This window comes from Leptidea sinapis, chromosome 15 (genome assembly GCF_905404315.1).
Source record: "Leptidea sinapis chromosome 15, ilLepSina1.1, whole genome shotgun sequence".
In the NCBI taxonomy this organism is placed as follows: Eukaryota; Metazoa; Arthropoda; class Insecta; order Lepidoptera; family Pieridae; genus Leptidea; species Leptidea sinapis.
In genome coordinates this window covers 6,028,234-6,048,156 of record NC_066279.1, presented here as the reverse complement: position 1 = coordinate 6,048,156, position 19,923 = coordinate 6,028,234, and the positions used below count along the sequence as shown (strand labels likewise).

General features: G+C 32.6%; 1 protein-coding gene across 6 annotated transcripts; it reads right to left on the bottom strand.

Moving 5' to 3' along the window:
* Positions 1-1,797: 1,797 nt before the first annotated feature.
* LOC126968214 (traB domain-containing protein-like) lies at positions 1,798-19,899 on the bottom strand. Of its 6 annotated transcripts, none has more exons than XM_050813079.1 (11): positions 19,806-19,899; positions 19,184-19,347; positions 13,670-13,762; positions 12,910-13,091; positions 12,021-12,145; positions 10,803-10,929; positions 8,642-8,781; positions 7,053-7,204; positions 6,058-6,163; positions 5,081-5,221; positions 1,798-4,173 (listed from the first exon to the last, which is right to left on the bottom strand). In XM_050813079.1, exons 2-10 carry the CDS (start codon positions 19,338-19,340, stop codon positions 5,110-5,112), a joined length of 1,194 nt encoding a protein of 397 aa, XP_050669036.1. In that variant the 5' UTR covers positions 19,341-19,347; positions 19,806-19,899; the 3' UTR covers positions 1,798-4,173; positions 5,081-5,109. The 6 variants fall into 6 exon arrangements, with proteins under 6 accessions (XP_050669036.1, XP_050669034.1, XP_050669039.1 ...); XM_050813077.1 differs by having other exon boundaries at positions 19,184-19,344; positions 19,691-19,858; XM_050813082.1 differs by having other exon boundaries at positions 12,910-13,049; positions 19,184-19,344; positions 19,691-19,858.
* Between the last annotated feature and the right edge of the window lie 24 nt (positions 19,900-19,923).

Here is a 19,923-nt window from a genome sequence, read left to right as displayed (position 1 = left end):
AAATCCCAAAGGAATCAAATCATGCTAGACACTGTAAAGTATTTTCATGTACTTCATTATTCTTCATATAGTATGTATACAGCTACCTGAAATAACGTACTATACTTTATTATAAAGATCGGTTGGCAACCCTAACCTTAACCCTTTGCCTTTCAGTAACTATTATTAGATTTTCGTTACAGTGGATAATATTTTGATAAGATAATTATCTTATTATATTCATAGAAATATTGAACGAAAAATATTTCAAGTAGCAACTTATTACCCGAATATGAACCTGTTTTGGTAAAAAAGAGTCAACGCCAATAAGTTAAGCATATAAATTGGTTACTTTAGGTTATGTTAGAACAGTTAGCACAACCGAATTGTAGGCGTTTCCCACCTTTCCCCTTTCTTTCCTCCCCATTTACAAGTTATATATAAAACTTATGACGAGTTTATTTACCATTCTTGCCACATTTTCATTTTCATGTAGGTACGTAATGCACATAGCGCTATTTAGCATAATTCCGAAAAAGCTTTAGCACCATAGACCACGTGCATACGCTGCGGCACGTTATACAGAAGACGGAGGAGTATAACCAGCCACTATGCTTGGCGTTCGTGGGATATAAGAAAGCCTTTGATTCGATCGAGACCTGGGCGATGCTTCAGTATCTTGAGGTGCCGAGGTGAAGTGTTTGTATGGAAACGCCACCATGTGCCACCATGTCAGTCTGTCTCCAGGATCAGTTCAAGACCCTATCCGACTGCAGCGAGGAGACAGACGAAGCTGCGTAAAATCTTCTCGTCCCAAATACCGCAGAGTAGTTTCGACGAAAATCAATTTAAACAGTTTTTTACCCTTAAACACCATGAAAGTCCACAAAGATATTATATATATACGAAAATGAGGCAAATTTACTGAAAAGCTGATTCTAGTGCGATAAATGAGCAGTTACAAAATTCTATGGGTAATATCAAATTTTTCATTTTCATTAAAATATTTGCAACCTCTCTCTTGTCCTACTGAAGGGAATTCAATTCAATTTCAAATTCAAGAACAATTTCTTTTTCTGACACTGGCGCTGATATCTAGGAGTCTTAGAGTCCCTCTAAGATGTATTTGATGTAATAGTGAGGGGACATCCAATATAGCGATCCCACCGCTCGATTCTGCAGGTAGGTAAGTACATTTATTATGAAACTAATTATTATTGTATATTTATGACAAAACTATTAGATGAAAATTTAGGGCGTATGCAGTGTATTAGAGATAGGGTGCTTATAGAATTGGCCGCAAGTTCCTGTAATTTGTTTTGGTATAATAAATTTTGCCATACTTAATTTAAAAACTATTATATGTATTTAGTCAAATTTACGTAATTTTAAAGGAAAAAAAAGTGATTGCCAGCTCTCAGTCAGCCGCCGGTGCCAGCCGGTGTAAACAGGTATTTTAATTTAAATACACAATTGAAGTTTTATATTTACTATTTACGATAAATCATGGTTGTCAGCAAAAAATTGCATACTCTCTAAACGTTCATTTATAGTTCATATCAAATAACACGTGCCTGTGGAATCGAGCAGTAGGATTTTGTACTAAAATAATGCATAATTTTATAGTATTTAATCAGCAGTCTCGACGGTCACAGAGAGTTTGGAGGTTCTGGTGGGTCAATAATTCCATAAAGTTAGTGTGAGTGTGACCAGTTCTAAAATCTAGGGTTCTGATAAACATTTTCAAAACTAGAGTTACCCGACTAGCCGATATACTTACATTGTGAACATTAAAGTGGTAATTAAATAAAACAACACTAACATTAATAGACACTTTTTTATTAAAATGTTTCTACAAGCACTATTTATTTTGGTGTTTAATATTTTGTTACCTTGAACTTAAGATAACACAGAACTTTGCTACTTAATTAAAGGCTGTTAAAGAGTGCGCCAACTATTGTTTACTTTATTAATTTAGAGTAATACCAACGAGGCACTCAGCTTAAGCCAAAACAATTATCAAACAAAATAGATAAGATAAGAAAAACATTATCCACTACATGCGATAAAGAAAAAGGATTCTGGTTAAAACCATTTTTAGTTAAACGCACTCAATAATTGCAGTTGGCTCTAACAAGTGAGCCTTGTTAGAGCCAACTGCAATTAAATAATACAAGTGGACAAAAGTAAAAAATAAAGAAAAAAACTAATTGTATGCTTTATTACAGCTTAGAATTATTGTTTTTGTGGCCGTTCAGTCTATTTTAGGTACTTTGCTATTAAATTCTAATGATTTTAGTTCAAATTAGCCTTGCACATACTGTGTTTTAAAACCATGAAATGGAATTATTTGTCTCCCTAACAGGTAAGCCTAGTCCAGTTCAAACGAACGACGGCGAAGAAAGAGAAAGAGTATGTCTAGCGAATAGAGTGAAAAGGAAGGGTGATCTTTCTATCTCGCTTTCGTTCGCTGTAGCTCTTTGAGGACAAGGACGCAAGGGATGTTTGGAATATATTTTATATAAGACAATTTCAGTTTAGCTTTTACCCTTATTTCAATCATTTGTACTGCATTTGAAATGATGACGTCACTAGATATTATTATGAAAACAAACATTAAAAATTTCTAAAATTAATTCACGGACTACAGATAATATAATAATTTGTATATATACATATACATCTAATCTAGATATTTAGTGATATTACCAAAACTATCAATTATCAATTTTGAATTATTATTCATTAGGGCTTAGGCACTTATTTTTGTTTAATTTATATACTTTAATGTAGGAGTCTCTAACTAAATATACACATACCATTTGGGGTCTAATGAATTTTACGAGATCTTTTTCGTCACACATAAAAGCTTTCTAGAACTTATGATTGCTAATTTATATTAAGTATACTTAGATAATTCGTATCGAATTATATACTTTCCTTTAGCTACACCATGTATCGAAAATATTAATAACAACATGCCATGTGTTAAAAATTGATTTCGAAGAACGAATCATTTTATTAAAAGAATACACAAAAATATAAGTATCTATAATTATTGATAATTTATATCAACCTTATAACCCAGCAGACTCCTAATAGTTATCACAATGCAAACAATTCAGTCGATCAACTGAGGTGAGGGGGTCGTAAATTACCGAATGCTCATTGGCCAGGCATTATCATAACATATTGTGATTGGTCAGGCAACCATATCAGGCAATCATAACTGTGGTATTTGAAAATGTTCGCCAATTATTACGTGTCTATGGGTTATAAAGACGATGATCAAAATAATATCGTGGAGCAATATGTAGTATATATATGCTCTAAGTCGCACTTTTGTTTGTAAGGTACAGTCAAAAGTGACAACACCACTGTAGTATTGATGTTAATATCACAGAAATGTTTCAGGGGTATGTCCCTAACACACATATGATTTATGTCGCCAATGGCAGTAAAAGTTTAATATTTTGTTCTGAATTTTATGAGTTTTATATTTTTAGAATATATTACTCCGCATATTAGTTTCCTTTAAGAATTAAATCGTACCTCGAATTGAGTCATTATTTTTTTTAAATACGACAGACAAAAACTCATCATTTAAGGGGAAGTTAATCTTAAACATTTCTTGATGTACTCTGAGCTTGCCACTTTCAAAATTAATACTACAATACTCGTATAAACAAACAATTTCTTTCAAAAAACATTTCGAAATGTTAATTATATTAAAGTAAAACACACTCACTTTTGCTTGTTATATAAAATATTGAATGAAATTTAAATTGGAAAAAAGATAAACATAATAATTTTAAATATTAAAATAACATGATCAGATCATATCGTATACTAAAATTTAATTATTTAATATATAATAATGCACAATAATAACTAATTGAACATAATATATGGATAATATTTATTGAATGAATAAAGCCTCACACTATGGAAACTTCTACTTATTTACTAAAAATTAATTATCATATAATTATAACAACATTTTGATTGAGCAATTTATATGAATTCCTAATAATTATCAATTCAAACAATTTGTCCAGTTCTTTTATGAATATATTATCATTTTTTTTTTTGTTGTATTGTAAATATGTAATAGTGTGTCAGTGATACTATTATTTGACTGGCATATGAAAACCATCTGAAGACATCTCGGCTGTAATAATGTTTCCACCAAATCTGAAATAAGGAAATATTTACTGATGAAGCGAACCTCTAGAAAAACATTTTCATTATGACACAATGACGTTCTATACATATACAGTATGGTTTTTTGAGAAGGGCGGTGATGGCCATGTCGAAAACTACGAGTATTAGAGAAGTCGTGAAAAGAGTCATGCCCTCGATTTATAAGAAAAGTATAACTGAATATTATTTTTTTTAAATTTCTTAAAGTTTTACGAAAATCGACCCGATTGATTTTTCATAAAAAAAAACATCGCTACCATTAAATATTTTTAATTTAAAACAAATACTCTAAACTTGGCGGTCTACCTTAATGTGACATTGGCTAATTTTCATATTCAAATATTTTTAACCAAAATAGGATGTGACATCTAGGCATTATAACGTATTCGTATCTTTAATATTGTTTTTTTTTTTCTTTCTTTATTCTTTAATGTTGGTTTTTCTACGTATAAGGTATTTGGGTAGGTTTTCAGTTTTAAGTAAGTATGTGTTATGCTGTAAGTATTTAAAATTTTTCAAACGTTTCTAACCACAGCGCGAGTTTGTCTCGTAATGGGCTACTCTGAAAACCAGGACTGAAGCATTTGCTGAGCGGTGTCCATTTTCGCATCATTCTTGATTCTATTGTAAATTATATAATTATGTTCACAAATATTATTTAACTTTAAGCGATATTGTTGTTTTACTTTAAGGTGTATAATAAAACTTTGTAAATTAAATTGTGTGATGATGATGTGAAATAAAATATGTCTATAAGTTTATGTTTGTTCCTGGTATTAACATTATGGTCATGTCAGTTTCTTCTTCAGTGGTACACCTTCAACAGAAGCCACAGTAGGAAGAATAAACTAGTACCTCGACACGACTCTCTATTACCAAAATATGATAGATATATTACCGTGATATTAGAGCGGGAATCGCTGATAATCAGGGCATCCAGCGACGCGCCAGTCGGTAGCCAGCATATACGAGAGCTCCCACGCAAGCCACACGCACCGACACGCGAATTATACGCGTGGACAAAGATGGCGGCGGCACGCTGTCAAAATATGACACATGTCAGCAATAGTGTAACATTGATTACTTGATGTGTTAAGACATCCTAATTAATATATATTTTTTAATGAAAATAAGGGATGAGACGAGCAGGACGTTCAGCTGATGGTAATTGATACGCCTTACCCATTACAATGCAGTGACGCTCAGGATTCTTGAAAAACACAATAATTCTGAGCGGCACTACAATTGCGCTCGTCACCTTGAGACATAAGATGTTAAGTCTCATTTGCCCAGTAATTTCATTAGCTACGGCGCCCTTCAGACCGGAACACAGTAATGTTTACACATTACTGCTTCACGGCAGAAATAGACACTGTTGTGTTACCATTTATTTAACTACTTGCTGTGTTAGTAATGTTATTTTATATAATTACCACTATAATTTGAAATATTCATAATACCATGGTATGAGTTGCTTGATAAAATACAAGTAGGCAGAGTTGAAAAAAGTTTTATTTTTGTTATGACAATAAGGGACGAGACGAGCAGGATGTTGAAACACCCTACCCATTACAATGCAGTGCCGCTCCGGATTCTTTGAAATACCAAAATTCTGAGCGACACTACAAATGCGCTCGTCACCTTGAGACATAAGATGTTTAGTTTAGTCCCTTCTGACCAAAACACAGAAATGCATATTACTGCTTCACGAAAGAAAAGACGCCGTTGTGGTACCCATACTGTAGCCGTCATCCTGTGCAAGGAAGCCTCCCACTGGTAAATACCCTAAGACGCCTCTTACTTGGGCCTGGGACTTCCCATTTTTTTATGCCCTGGGAAAGCACACGGCAAAGTTTGTTTTATGGCAATACTTACGTGAGCAAAGGGGCAATATCTTGTGGAGTGATCTTCCCCCAGTGTTCTACGATGCCAGCCACGTGTCCGATTCCAACAACACCAACTATACGGCAAGGCTCCCTTCCTGTATGTTAAAATGTATTACTCCATATTACATAAGCAAAATAGGTCGGACTAGATGAGTCTAGGATGAAATATATACGTGGATGTGACAAGCAAATAATAATCATATATAGGTAATACATATCACAACATACAAAAACTGTTATGAATTTAAAGGACGAAAGCAATATATTCTATCATTGTCAGAGTTTCTGTTTTATTTGTTGGTCAACCTGCACTTCCAACCAACACGTCGGTTGTGACCGCAATTAATTTGTAAATTTTGCGTGATTGACCAACTTAATTTTATGGCAACACTTAAATGGCAATGGTAACATTTAAATGGTAATTGTGTGTTGCATACTCATCTTAACAAATATGATATAAAAAGAAAAGTAGAAAGAAAAATGTTAATTTGTAAACGTATATAGTAAACGTATTAATTAAAAGCTTAATTTATAAAAGGAGAAGAAAAAACTGTGGGATACTATTAATTCTTTGATAAACAGATATCAAAAACCTAACATCAGAACAATGTTTAGTTAAAATATATCTTGTATTGTTAAAATCTAATATATAAAATTCTTGTGTCATGGTGTTAAACATTGAACTCCTCCGAAGCGGCTTGACCGATTCTCATGAAATTTTGAGTGCATATTGGGTAGGTCTGAGAATCGGACAACATCTATTTTTCATCCCCCTAAATGTTAAGGGTGGTCTACACGATTTTTTTTTTTAAATTTGTTTGATTATGAGTCATTATAAAAATATACATACAACTTCAAATTTTCACCCATCTACGGTCAACGGTTACTTCTGTATCGCGATTTTAATATCGGCAATACAACGTTTGCTGGGTCAGCTAGTATTGTATATCAATACGTATAACAATACGAAACTGTTTAACTTACGTGGTTGCATCGCCGCGACTTGCAGCGAATGACACAAGTACATATCTCTCTCAACAACAAACACTCGTTTCAACGCAGGAAACTCTTCCGCCATCTCTTCAAGCATACCTTCGAGCATTTTCTTTTGCTTACACTTTTCTACTTCTTCAATGCTGAAAGTTTTATTTCAATTTAACAGCAAAATAGCGTCAATATCGTTTAAAACTTAAAATTGAATATTTCATTGACATAATATGAACCTTAAGAGTTAGTTCAAACATTCTTATTATAAACAATTTATGTTTTTTAAGTGATAACATTCACTTCTGGGATTAATACACAAATAAAATTTGAATTCTAAATTTTATGAACGATGCGGGACTCGAACCCACGACCTCTCGCGTTCCGTGCGAGTGCTCTCCCAACTGATCTTGTATGCTTAAGCCGTTGGCACTTAGCTTTGCTTTGTTCAACTCTCAGGTTGTGGCTTCATCTACAGGATCTACTTTACAGTTGATAACCTGCTCAATTCCAATATTTGCATATTATGAAACTGACTTGAGATGTCGCTCTTGCTAATCTAAACAATATGTTATGTTTTTAAAGTGATAGCCCTCGGTCACAAAATTTTATTTTCATATTTTATTGGTGTCTTTCTTACTATTTTAAATTTTTAACTTGTGGTTATGGAATAGTAGATTTCGATTGACGTTATGATCACGGCCAAACAAATATGTTCGGGTGTATAGCCAATATTTGTTCAGAACGTTGCAGCCCTAAAAATCTGCAAAAGTGAATTTTTGAAGGTTCATTCTCATATCGGCTTGTAAACACCGCAGATAGAACACATGCCAAATATGTGTCGTAGTTAGTATTTTTTTTTATTTACGCGAGTATTACACATTTGAATAAAACACTTTTAATGACGAAGGAGTAAGACATGTGTAAATCGTGTTTTCCTGAAAACAAAATCTGGAAAGGTCACGAAATGTCGGGTTAGCTAAAATAATAATACAAATGTATCTTTTACGCAAAATCTAATGCAAAAACACAGTTACAATAACACGCATTTTAATCCTTTAGAAGTGTTTTATTTAAATGGTAAAAAGTGTAACACACACTTGCTAAAAAAGTTGTTTAGAACGATACAGTCTGTGTATCCTCCAGCTAATGGGAAAGCTGATGATCTTTCAGGAAAATTTAGATTACTGTTAATCTATACATATAAAAATGAATTGCTGTTCGTTAGTCTCGCTAAAACTCGAGAACGGCTGGACCGATTTGGCTAATTTTGGTCTTGAATTATTTGTGGAAGTCCAGAAAAGGATTAAAAGGTGAATAAATTTGAAAATGTTCAGAATTTAAAAAAAAACATAATTTTGTTTTTCCTTTGATGTGTCCCCCCGTTCAGAAATCAAATTGAAAGAATAGTTTAAAATGAATAACTAATTAGAATCTTTGTATCTGTCTTACTTTTTCAGGAGTTAAAAAAACAAACTTAATTTTAGCTACCTATAGTTGATAGATTAACTACAGTTGATGATGATACTATGATGGCAATACAACGTTTGCTGGGTCACCTAGTAGTTTATAAATATAATAACAATTACCTTATACTTTGGTTAGAGGTTAGCAGATGCCATATAAATCTGATTGTTTGCCCATACGAGAGTGACGCAATAGCCCTGTGGAGAGTTATGTCGATTGCTCTATCGCCTAAATGCACTATACAGTTTGGTATTTTCTTAGCCTGAAAATGTTAAAAACGAATGTTAGGTATATCTAACCAACATGTAATGTAACTGTGTAAAATCATATGCACTAGTTCCACACAGTCTCTATAATCGTTTGGGGTTCAAAAACTTTTTTTATCAAAGACCACATTCAAAATTAGACTGGTTCCGGTAGAATGCAGCTACATTTCTACCATATTCTCAAAACTCTACAAAAATGAGAAGATTAGATCTAACTATGGATTTGCATTGCGGCTGACTTGACAACCACGAATTAGTAGATTTCGAAAAAGAGTGAGATTTGATTGGTTAATTAATTAATAGGCTGTGCTCTGAGTAGATGTCGAAAGAGTAACGTTGGTTAATCAAAAAAGTGATTCCGCTTACGAATTTGAGAACCCCCATTTTTTTGTCACACTCACGTGGACCACTTTGTGAACCAATTAATGGTTTAAAACAGCATATTAGGATTACACAGGTGGTTTTTTGAGAAGGACGGTGATGGCCAAGTCGGAAACTACAAGACTTAGACGAAAATCGTGAGCATACATTTCTTTGCAAAGATTGATCCTTATCAGCAACAGAGTCCATTGGTTGATTTCCGTCAAAAGTTCAAGAAATTAAAAAAAACTAAAAATGCAGTTATTGGTTTCTTATAAATCGAGGGCATGACTCCTTTCACGATTTTCCTCTAAGTCTCGTAGTTTCCGACTTGGCCATCACCGCCCTTCTCAAAAAAACCACCCTTTATATAAGTATCTAAGCACATACTGGCATTAATGATAGACAGATCACCATTTTGTCGCACACATTAAAGTTAAGTATCTAATCCAAACAGTAATTAGTACTTACAGACATTTTACTTAATTTACATACTCGAATGTTCAATGTATCTAAGGTACATTACACTTATCTGTTTTCACTCAACGATGGTTTGTTAAATTTAGAAAGACGATTTTTGGAAGTGAAGGTCACATCACCAATTTTTTAATATAAATGTATATAAGATTGACTTATTTGATATCAATATAAAATATAACCAGTTACAATACAACAGTATAAATGTAAATGTAATTAATTAAAGTTCTTTTGTGCAGCCGATCACATGCTTTTATAATTATAAACCAAACAAGAAAATAAACTATATACTTAATACTCACAAATTGTGAAATAATAAAATTAGTAAAAATAAAACCCTATTTTGTCAAAGTTTTAGGTTTATACTGGTTTTTCAATAAGACTTAAATGCATTTGCATCTTGAATAAACTAAATTTTTAAATAGGTTTACTGCCCTAATATAACTGAGTCTAATGACAAAGGCTAATAAAACAATATATTTTATTAATAATTGAACATTATTATGTAAGACAAGCATTCTTTCCTTATAAATTTTTATGGTAATAAGTGACAAAATGAGCAAATGGTCACTTATAGTTTTGTACTGACACAAATTCTCATTCCTAACACGAAAGCTATAATATCGTCCGGTTTAAGACTTACGGGAGTATTATTTTTGTTTTGTATGGAAAAGGAGGACAAGCGTGCGTACGGGTCACCTGGTGTTAAGTGATCGACGCCCCCCACATTCTCTTGCAACACCAGAGGAATCACAGGAGCGTTGCCGACCTTTAAGGAAGGTGTACGCGCTTTTTTTGAAGGTACCCATGTCGTATCGTCCCGGAAGCTCATTCCACAGCTTTGTAGTACGTTTAACCCTTATTATCCTGTCATTTCCGTAAGAGTCGAATCGAGACGAACGTACAAACGTTAGAACATATGTTCAATTCGTGCGGTGTTATTGACACAAATATTAGGTATCTATATACCACTAAAATGAAATAAAAACGGTTGCAGGGCTTGAAAATATGTATAGGGTGGTAGATTTTGACGTTCAATAAGTGATTATAAATCCTATTTTGAATAAAAATATTTGAATTTGAATTTGAATATGCTTCATAAAGCATCAAAATATTGCCTGTGATGTAACATACCGAAATACGACTTCGATCAAATCGCAAGAATATAATTGTAACTCACCTCTGCCATAGCCCTCCTAAATTCACCACCGGGCGCCATTCCTAATTCCCTTGTAATGTGCGCCGACATATTTAGTAACAATATGTACATCAGTCCATTAAAAACTCCATTTTGGGACATGGTCGCGCTGAGGAAATTAAAAAAAATTGGTAGATTTATAAAAGTCAAATTAATAAAAACAAAATAAAGCCAGTTAAGTTTTGAAAAAATAGAAACATAATATTAATCATTAACATTAAGAAATACCCACTTATTTAGATCAATAAAGTTGCTAATATAATATGTTGACGGACTAACAATGTTTAAAATCTAACCTATCTTTGGCTTCAACACTCCAATTAGATTTCATAAATAATAGAAATTAAAATTATATTAGTCTACTAAATAGATTCCAGTCCAATGATACTAATATTGTAACTACTGATAAAGTTGTAGCAATATCACATTCTTAAAATAATATTTGTAGGAAATTTACTATATATTTATTTTCCCACGACACACACAACAGAACGCCACTTGCTTCTATCCTTACAAACATTACTCTTTTCATTCATGCTCGCCGGTTTCGGGTGTTATGGACCTTTCCTTTTTTCAATACGTCCCCAATTTGGTCGACAAATGTTCTATGAGGTCTTCTGCGACCAACTTGCCCACACACGCTTGCCTTCTATATTTGATTTCTCATTATTTCTTCAAATCAAAAGTTCACATCAGTTTATTCACGTAGGTCACGAATATGACACTAATTATGAATGTAAAAAAAAAAAAAAATCTTATTGAATCTACCGCTACTTCATAAAGGGTTGAGCTAATGAGAAGAAGTAGCAATAAACTCATTGCCACTCTTTTATATCAAGATTTACAAATCATTTCAATTACAATATAATATGTAAAATATAAAATGATGCAACAAACACACTCAAACCTCAAATAGTCAATGTCTTACACGAGTAAGTCAAAAAAGTAAATGTAAATTAATACAAAAGTTATTGAGTACAGTAGCTGCTTCATCCACATACAACTTCATTCAATTTCAATCCACTTCATTCATTCGCTCCACGTGTCCAAACCATTCCAGCATTAACTTCTCAATCCTTGTCACAATATATTTTCTCAGACCACAGTGTGCTTTTTACTATTACCTATCACCACATCCAGAATTCTATCCATCTGTCTTACCCCATTTTTCCCATGTAGACAAAATAATATTGAAATTACCTTATTTTTTTAATGTTAATATTCTTAGCTTCTCTTAATATAACTTCTTCATCTAATAGTAATATATTAGTTCTTTGCTCGCATAACTCAACCATTACAATATGAGGGGACACTTCTTGTATTATCTGGAATTAATTACATAAAAGCTTCAATTATTAAACCTTAAAAATTTTTATTTACACCCGAAACTATGAATTATATGTACAAATTAGGATATCATCCCCACCATTTGGATGTGTGTTCCTCCACTGAGCGCTTTTCAAGGAGATTTCTTCCACATACTACAAAGCTGTGGAATGAGCTTCCTTGTGCGGTGTTTCCGGGACGATACGACATGGGTACCTTCAAAAAAACCTACCTTAGAGGCCGGCAACGCTCCTGGGATTCCTCTGGTGTTGCAAGACAATGTAGGCGGCGGGGATCGACCCAGGGGAACACCAGGTGACCCGTACGCTCGTTTGTGTTCCTTTTTAAAAAAAACCCGAGTATACCAAGTGACGAACAGAGATCAAATAGTTCAGATGACGGCCACCAAAAAGATGGGAATATGAAATATCTCAGACATTACGCCCATATTGGACCAGGGTTGCTCCGGACCGAAAGTACTGGAGAGAATTGGAGGAGGCCTTTGCCAATAGGCACTTTGAAGTCAGAGATACCATATTAATACTTTAATTGTTTAATATTGTTTTTTATAAGCTAGGGTAATTGGAAACAGACTTCGAAAGAAATAAAGGCTATTTTTATTTTATACCAGGTGATACTACAACAGCTGTCCAAGCACAATGGAAAAGAGTGTCAAAAGTGAGGTGCTCTGTATGGTGGAATGTACTCCTAGATGGACATTTAATTATTCCTGTAATGGCTCACAATCAAATTTATAACATACCCTTGAAACATCATCCTGAGATTGTAAGCTAAAGTGAGCCGTGCCCACTAAATAAACCTTTCCACCATCAGGGGCATCCAAAACTGTCACGGTGTTTGGTAATGTATCATCATCCTTTACATCAGTATCATTGTTAACAGCTGTAACCTCTGGAGTGTCATTTAAATCCTGTCTCACTACACCTATGTTAAGAAATATTTAAGATTATAATGAAAACTTTAATAATATAATAGAAAAATCAACATGAATGTTGTGCTTAGAAAGTTTTCATATTGACACTTTGCATTTATTCAATTTTGACAATTTTTAGTCTGAAATATACTTTAATCCCCTTATTCATAATAGTCTGCTAACTTAAAACATTGCTAATTCTCACTCTGTCTTCTTCTATTGACCTAAGTCAGAATGAGAAAAAACACTCCTAAGCGGCTGTTTAAAGTTAGCGGACCATTATGAATAAGGGGGTAAGTTTTTATAAAAATCTCTCTGCTGAGAAAGAAAAGATTAATTCTATAATATTAAGGCATATTTATAATTTATTCTACAACCTATTGGAGAGTCCAACTCATATTTGCAAGATCTTTTATGATAGAAATCGAAATGACAATATACACGCACATCAGACAATACGTAATATGCACTACTCGGGTATATTCTTGAAAACCATAAATTATAAAGAGAATTTGTGCTCATCACCTTGAGGCAAAGGATGTAAACTCTTAATAGCCCAGTACATATTTTCTATATTAAATATTCTTACCAGCTGTTTCATTTGGCACATCTGACTCTTTTAAGGTTTCAGACAGTAAATCTTTCCCCTGCAGTGAACCTGGAGCAATGATCCCAGCTTTGCCTAAAACATGGAAAATAGCATCAAAATGGTGGTAAAATTACTGAATATGTATTTAATACTGAAATTATTACTTTTCTTTCGTAAATTTCTCTTCCTCAATCCCATTATTGCACGAATCTAACAACCAAACAATATAATGTTTCACTCGGTACTACCGTAAATAGCAAAGGGAAGCCATACAATCTCATATACAGAGTGGCTCTTATATTATACAGTGTGTTTTTTTTAAGTGGGACAGTATGGGGAAATCCTAAAGTATAAGAGATACAGGGAAACTGTCTTTGGAAACATTAGGTACTTTTTTGTGAAAAAAAATTGGTATAGTCAAAATTTTGGTCAAGTGTGAGTTGTCCCTAAAAATGATTAATTTTGATGAAATTTTTTTTTGACGCACATCTACTCAGTTTCATGAGGGGATCATTTTATTGTATGGAAAGAAAAAAATCGGGACAGCAGAAGTTAGTCAAATTAAAGAAAATCGTTTTCATTATTACAACCCGTGTAAATTGCCTACCACTGCCCACTGCAAGGTTTTTATTAAAAAAAATATTGCCTATTCAAGTTTTACATTTGAATTTGGAACACTTTATTTGGTTTAAAAAGGATTAAAATACTTTAAGGTATTCTTACGCGAGCACCTTACCTTACAAATCTAATTAAAAAAAAAACAAATTTTAAATTTGGAACTTCTTGAAACAAACAGTATTTTACTTGATATTGCATTGTTTAAAGTTAACATTCTGTTAAGTTTTCGTCATGGAATTATCGAACTCGCATAAAGTAAATTTAATTGAAGCGTATTTTGTAAATTATCGTAGCTCTGTGAATGCGTTACAGTGGTATCGGGAACGTTATCCGGACCGCGATCAACCGAACCGCAAAATTTTTGACAAACTGGTGAAAAATTTAAGAAAGGAAGGCTGTTTTACACTAAAACGGAAGAGACGAGCAACAGTAAGAAATGAATTTACAACTATCGCAATCTTAGGATATTTTGAAGCCTACCCAAAAGCCTCGTTGAGGGAAGCTGCTAACAATATCGGTGTGCATAGATCTACAGTACGAAAGGTGTTGAAGGCTTACAAGTACAAGTGTTACATAGAAGGTCATCTTGTACAAGCATTGCTTCCAGGAGACACTGACCGGAGATTAGCATTTTGCCAGTGGTTTGTAGCATGCTCGATAGAAACCCGTATTTTCCAAGCCGGATTATTTGGACAGATGAATGCAATTTTTCAAACAATGGCATGTACAATAGAAAAAATAATCATTTTTGGGCACGTACAAACCCCTTCCAAACTACGGCAACCCATAACCAGGTCCGCTTTTCCTTTAATTGTTGGTGTGCAATATTAGATAATAAAATCTTTGCCGTTAAAATTTACCATGGAACATTGAATAGTCAAAAATATCAGGAAATATTAAACATGGCTGTGGATTTAGTAGATATGGCAATTCCATTAAATAATTTGAATAATATCATCTACCAACAAGACGACGCCCCTGCCCACATCGGTTATCGCTACTAAACAGTTTTTAAATGAACATTTTCTTGATCGCTGGATGGGCACAAATGGCCCTATTAAATGGCCACCACGTCCGCCCGATTTAACACTTAAGTTGTGTAACAATTTAGTTGGATTTTTTCATTTGGGGGTACCTTAAAGGTCGAATTTATGCAGATACTTAAAACTCGGTACATGAGTTAAAAGACGCAGTGCATTATAATTTTGAAAATCATACACGCCTTGTCTAAAGCTACCAGAGGTGTTCTGAAACGCGCTCGTGCCTGCATTCGAAAAGAGGGAGGCCACTTTGAAGATTTACTTTAATGTAAAATTATTTTATTAAATTTACCTAACTTCTGCTGTCCCGATTTTTTTCTTCCCATACAATAAAATGATCCCCTCATGAAACTGAGTAGATGTGCGTCAAAAAAAAATTTCATCAAAATTAATCATTTTTAGGGACAACTCACACTTGACCAAAATTTTGACTATACCAATTTTTTTTTCACAAAAAAGTACCTAATGTTTCCTAAGACAGTTTCCCTGTATCTCTTATACTTTAGGATTTCCCCATACTGTCCCACTTAAAAAAAACACACTGTATAGAATGTAGATAGAAATTAATTATTTGCTTTTTGTGCAGAAACTTTAGCTATTATGGACTCTCAAGAGACAGAAAAGATACATAGATGACGCCCATTTCCTTCAGAACTAATTTGTACTGAAGATACTTTAGTATTGAGAATGGACTAATTTTAATGATACACAGTTTAACTCGGTATATAATTGTTTGACCTAGACATTATTCTTGATTTTGTATTAATTTGAATGTCCTATATGCTCACAATTGGATCTACAGTAAAGAAGTTCATATAAAGCCTTTTGAGTTGTACTTCTGATGGATTTAATAGTATTTTTTATGGAAGACATACAAGCATACAGGTCAACTGGTGTAAAGTGATTACTACTGCCTATAGTATCTTGCAGCTCCAAAGCTCTAAAATTCTCATGTGAGAGTTGCCAGAATTTTAGAATTTTTATTTTCTTTTTCGATTGTACCTATGTCATATCGTCCTGAAAATACTGCACAAAAAAAGCTCATTTGATAGTTTGGTTGTATGTAGAGGAGAGTTCCTTGGAAATTGCACTGTAGAAGAATTCCAGACATCCAGATGGTGGAGATGATACGTCATATCCTGAACAATCCAGTCTTTTTAAGCTTAAAAATTTTAGCGCGAGAATTTTTCCGCGCGCTACAGTGTATGCGTATTATTTTACGTGTCGCAAAAGAATGCTTATAGTTAGGAAAATTTCAATGAATGTATCTAAATGCTATTAAAACAAGCTATAATACCATGCAAAAATTATTCAAATCATGTTTTATTTTATTTTACACACACAATACAAAGTTGAAAAACAATTATATTTTAGAGTATTTTTAATGAAAACAATTGGTTTTATTTATTAGTGTTTACAGTTTTATAATCACCTTTATATGTCGTTTCTAAAACATAACTGAAATATACATACATTCATAGTAATAATTTGAGATATTCAATCCGAAAGACTAAGAAGAATCCCTTGAACTTGATCGAGCTTGAAGTGTGAGATCACTTGTGTACGAATATAAATTGTAACTATGCTATATTTGGACAAAATAACTACTGATATATATTTTACATTAGTCTTTCAAGTAAAGTAAATATAAACATATCAACATATTGAGAAATAATAAAAAACAGAAGGAAAAGCTTCATTGTCCTTATTAAATTCAAACGGACGCTAGTTCAAGTAAACAGTCAGTCAACAAAAAACTATATTTCATACTATAATAGTTTATTATAATTTTTGGAAATATAGTCTAGATGTAGTACCAAATATTGTGTTTATACTTTGAAAAAAAAAACAATAATTCTGTACACTTCACTATCATGTTGGCGGCAGATATAGACTGAAGTCCCCGCACCCTTTTTCATTTACTATTAAATCAAGTTTAAAGTAAAAAAGTTGTTCCAAAAGGAATGGTGGTGTAATATGACGTTCCTTGAATTGTTCCATATGAAAGTATGCAAACAGATATAATAATGAACTATATAAGATAGACAATATCAAACTTTTATTATTATAAATTAAAATAATAAAATATTTTGAAGTCTCTGCTGATGTAAGAATAATGATGACTTACACATGTTTGAATGCAGTGGGGACTCATAATTATATAAAAGGTATGTTCATGAATATTATTCATGTAACTGGTTGAAAATACCACTACATATTATAAAGTCATATATATAATTAAATTAAAAGCATATTTCATATTTTGATAATCATGAAATATTATATATACAATACTAAATACACATTGAAACACAAGAAATGCTGAAAATTTTAATAATAATGAAAAGTATTACCCCCTTATTCATAATGGTCCGCTAACTTTAAACAGCCGCTAAGGAGTGTTTTTTCTCATTCTGCCTTAGGTCAATAGAAGAAGACAGTGAGAATTAGCAATGCTTTAAGTTAGCAGACTATTATAATAAGGGGGTTAGAATTTATGTATGGTGATAATTTTATTTTAAAGTGTTCAACCTTATTCTTTACAACCTACCCTGTTATAGTTATTTATGCAACTGTTGTGTAATAAGGGGTATTAAAACATGGATGTGATAATAGTATCACATGAGTGTTTTAATGCCTACTTATGAACAGTTGCATACAAGACTTTATCTACACCCAGATTATGAATCCTCTAAAAGATTCTGAAACAGTTAGCTTACTGCTAACATTAAAACAGCCAGTCCTAGTAGTAACCTAATATCATCCATTACTGATTATATACAAATAAACGAAGTATTAATGAAAAAATTATTTATTTTAGTAGTAATTTACATTGCAGCACTTAAAATATCTGGCGGTGTGCTGTCAAAACTTGAATCGCTCATTTTTTGTAAACAAAACAATAAAAAATTCGAAAAAAATGGCAGGGATTAAAATAGCCTAAATTTTTTACAGTGCGCAACGTTCTGGTAGTGTGGAACATGCATAAACAAAAATGTTCTTGTTTTGAAATTCATAGAGATACCACACATCGAGCAATAAGAATGTGGCTGTCTGTTGAAACTCTTAGCGCATGAAGGGATTGAAAAAACAAAGGAGTGTTGTTATGAAATTCAGTACAACATTACAACACTCGTTTGGATGATGTAATGGTTATTAGGACTTTGGGTGTTTTAATGTTGGCAATAAGCTAACTGTTTCAGAATCTTTATTAGAGGATTTAAAGTATGGGTGTACATAAATGTTAAAAACCATAATGTTAGATTATTTTGGAAAAAAAGGGATACCATTTATAGTAAGAGGTAGAAAAGAGAGGTTCTACCTCTCTTTATATAACAATAGGTAGAACTGTACACTTTGCAATGTACATGCCTCCAGTTCATTATGTACAAATGTGTTTTCTATTTTCAAATTCATAGTTTATTTGATACTATAATATAAAGTTCACAACATTCTTATGATTCCTTTAGTGTTATATGACTATGGGCTGGTGTTCCAATACCATTCTGAACCCATATGTATGTTCAAAAAAATTATTTTAATAGAAAAAAGAATAAAAATTCTACACAGAAATTACACTTTCCACATTACATTCAATTTGGAAAGTTAAAGTGCAGTCAAAAGTGATTTGTTCATCCTAGACATTAACATTTTATTTACTTTATAATAAGTACTTAACATATGAGTTTATAGTGACTTTTGTAATAAACACATCCATTTTGTAATTGCACACTCAACAAGCAAGCTATATTGATTTACACTGAACAATCTAAATAGCAATATTGTAATAACCAACAGTATGAATACTTATAGAGTTCAAAGTGTGTATATACAATATAAAACATATCAAACCCACCTATTTCATCAGGTTTTTTAGTATTCATTCTTGAAGCATCTCCACCACCTTCTTCGGCTCTCAGGAACATCTGACATTCATTAACAAGATCACATTTTACATTTCCTGGCTTTAATGTTGAATTCATTAATTGATCTCTTTCACCATTTGATTCCATTGCACTGCTGAATAAAATTAAAATATTATGAAAGACTTCTCAAATCTATATTAAAAACATGAATTTTTCACTTCTGTAACCCATGGTAAAGTTTCAGCATGCTTTTCTCATAGACGGCTAAAACTATTTGAATGCGGTTTTTACTGATGTTTTTGGCATGCTCCCCGTAATATTAACTGTTTGTTTCATTAGAAATAATTCACAAATAAAGAAGTTAAGTTAGTTTAAATAATGTACGGTTGAACACGGGCAAACTAGCGGACGAGCGCTCGTCAATCGTCAAAATAAAACAAAATATGCCAACGTATCAAAACGAATAAGTTATTAAAACATTTAGAATTTAATTTAACCTATTTCAATTGAAATCCTTTTCACTGCAACGTATAAATTTTTACCATATAAACTATTTAGCAGTCTAACATTAACTTAAAATAATTGCAAAAAATATATTTAATTGTTATTTACTGCCAAGTGCCAATATAGTTCCTTTCCGTAATCCGTTTTATAACGAATCGAATGATAAAATTTAAGAAACGTCAACTTGACATGTTGACGTCTGACGCATACGAGTTACGACTACGAC

Coding starts and splice junctions, on each gene's coding strand:
- LOC126968214 (XM_050813079.1), bottom strand. CDS start 19,340: ATGGAATCAAATGGTGAAAGAGATCAATTAATGAATTCAACATTAAAG. Junction 12,146..12,909: donor CTCAGGATGATGTTTCAAGG/GTATGTTATAAA, acceptor AATTAATTCCAG/ATAATACAAGAAGTGTCCCC. Junction 7,205..8,641: donor ACCTCTAACCAAAGTATAAG/GTAATTGTTATT, acceptor TAAAACTTTCAG/CATTGAAGAAGTAGAAAAGT.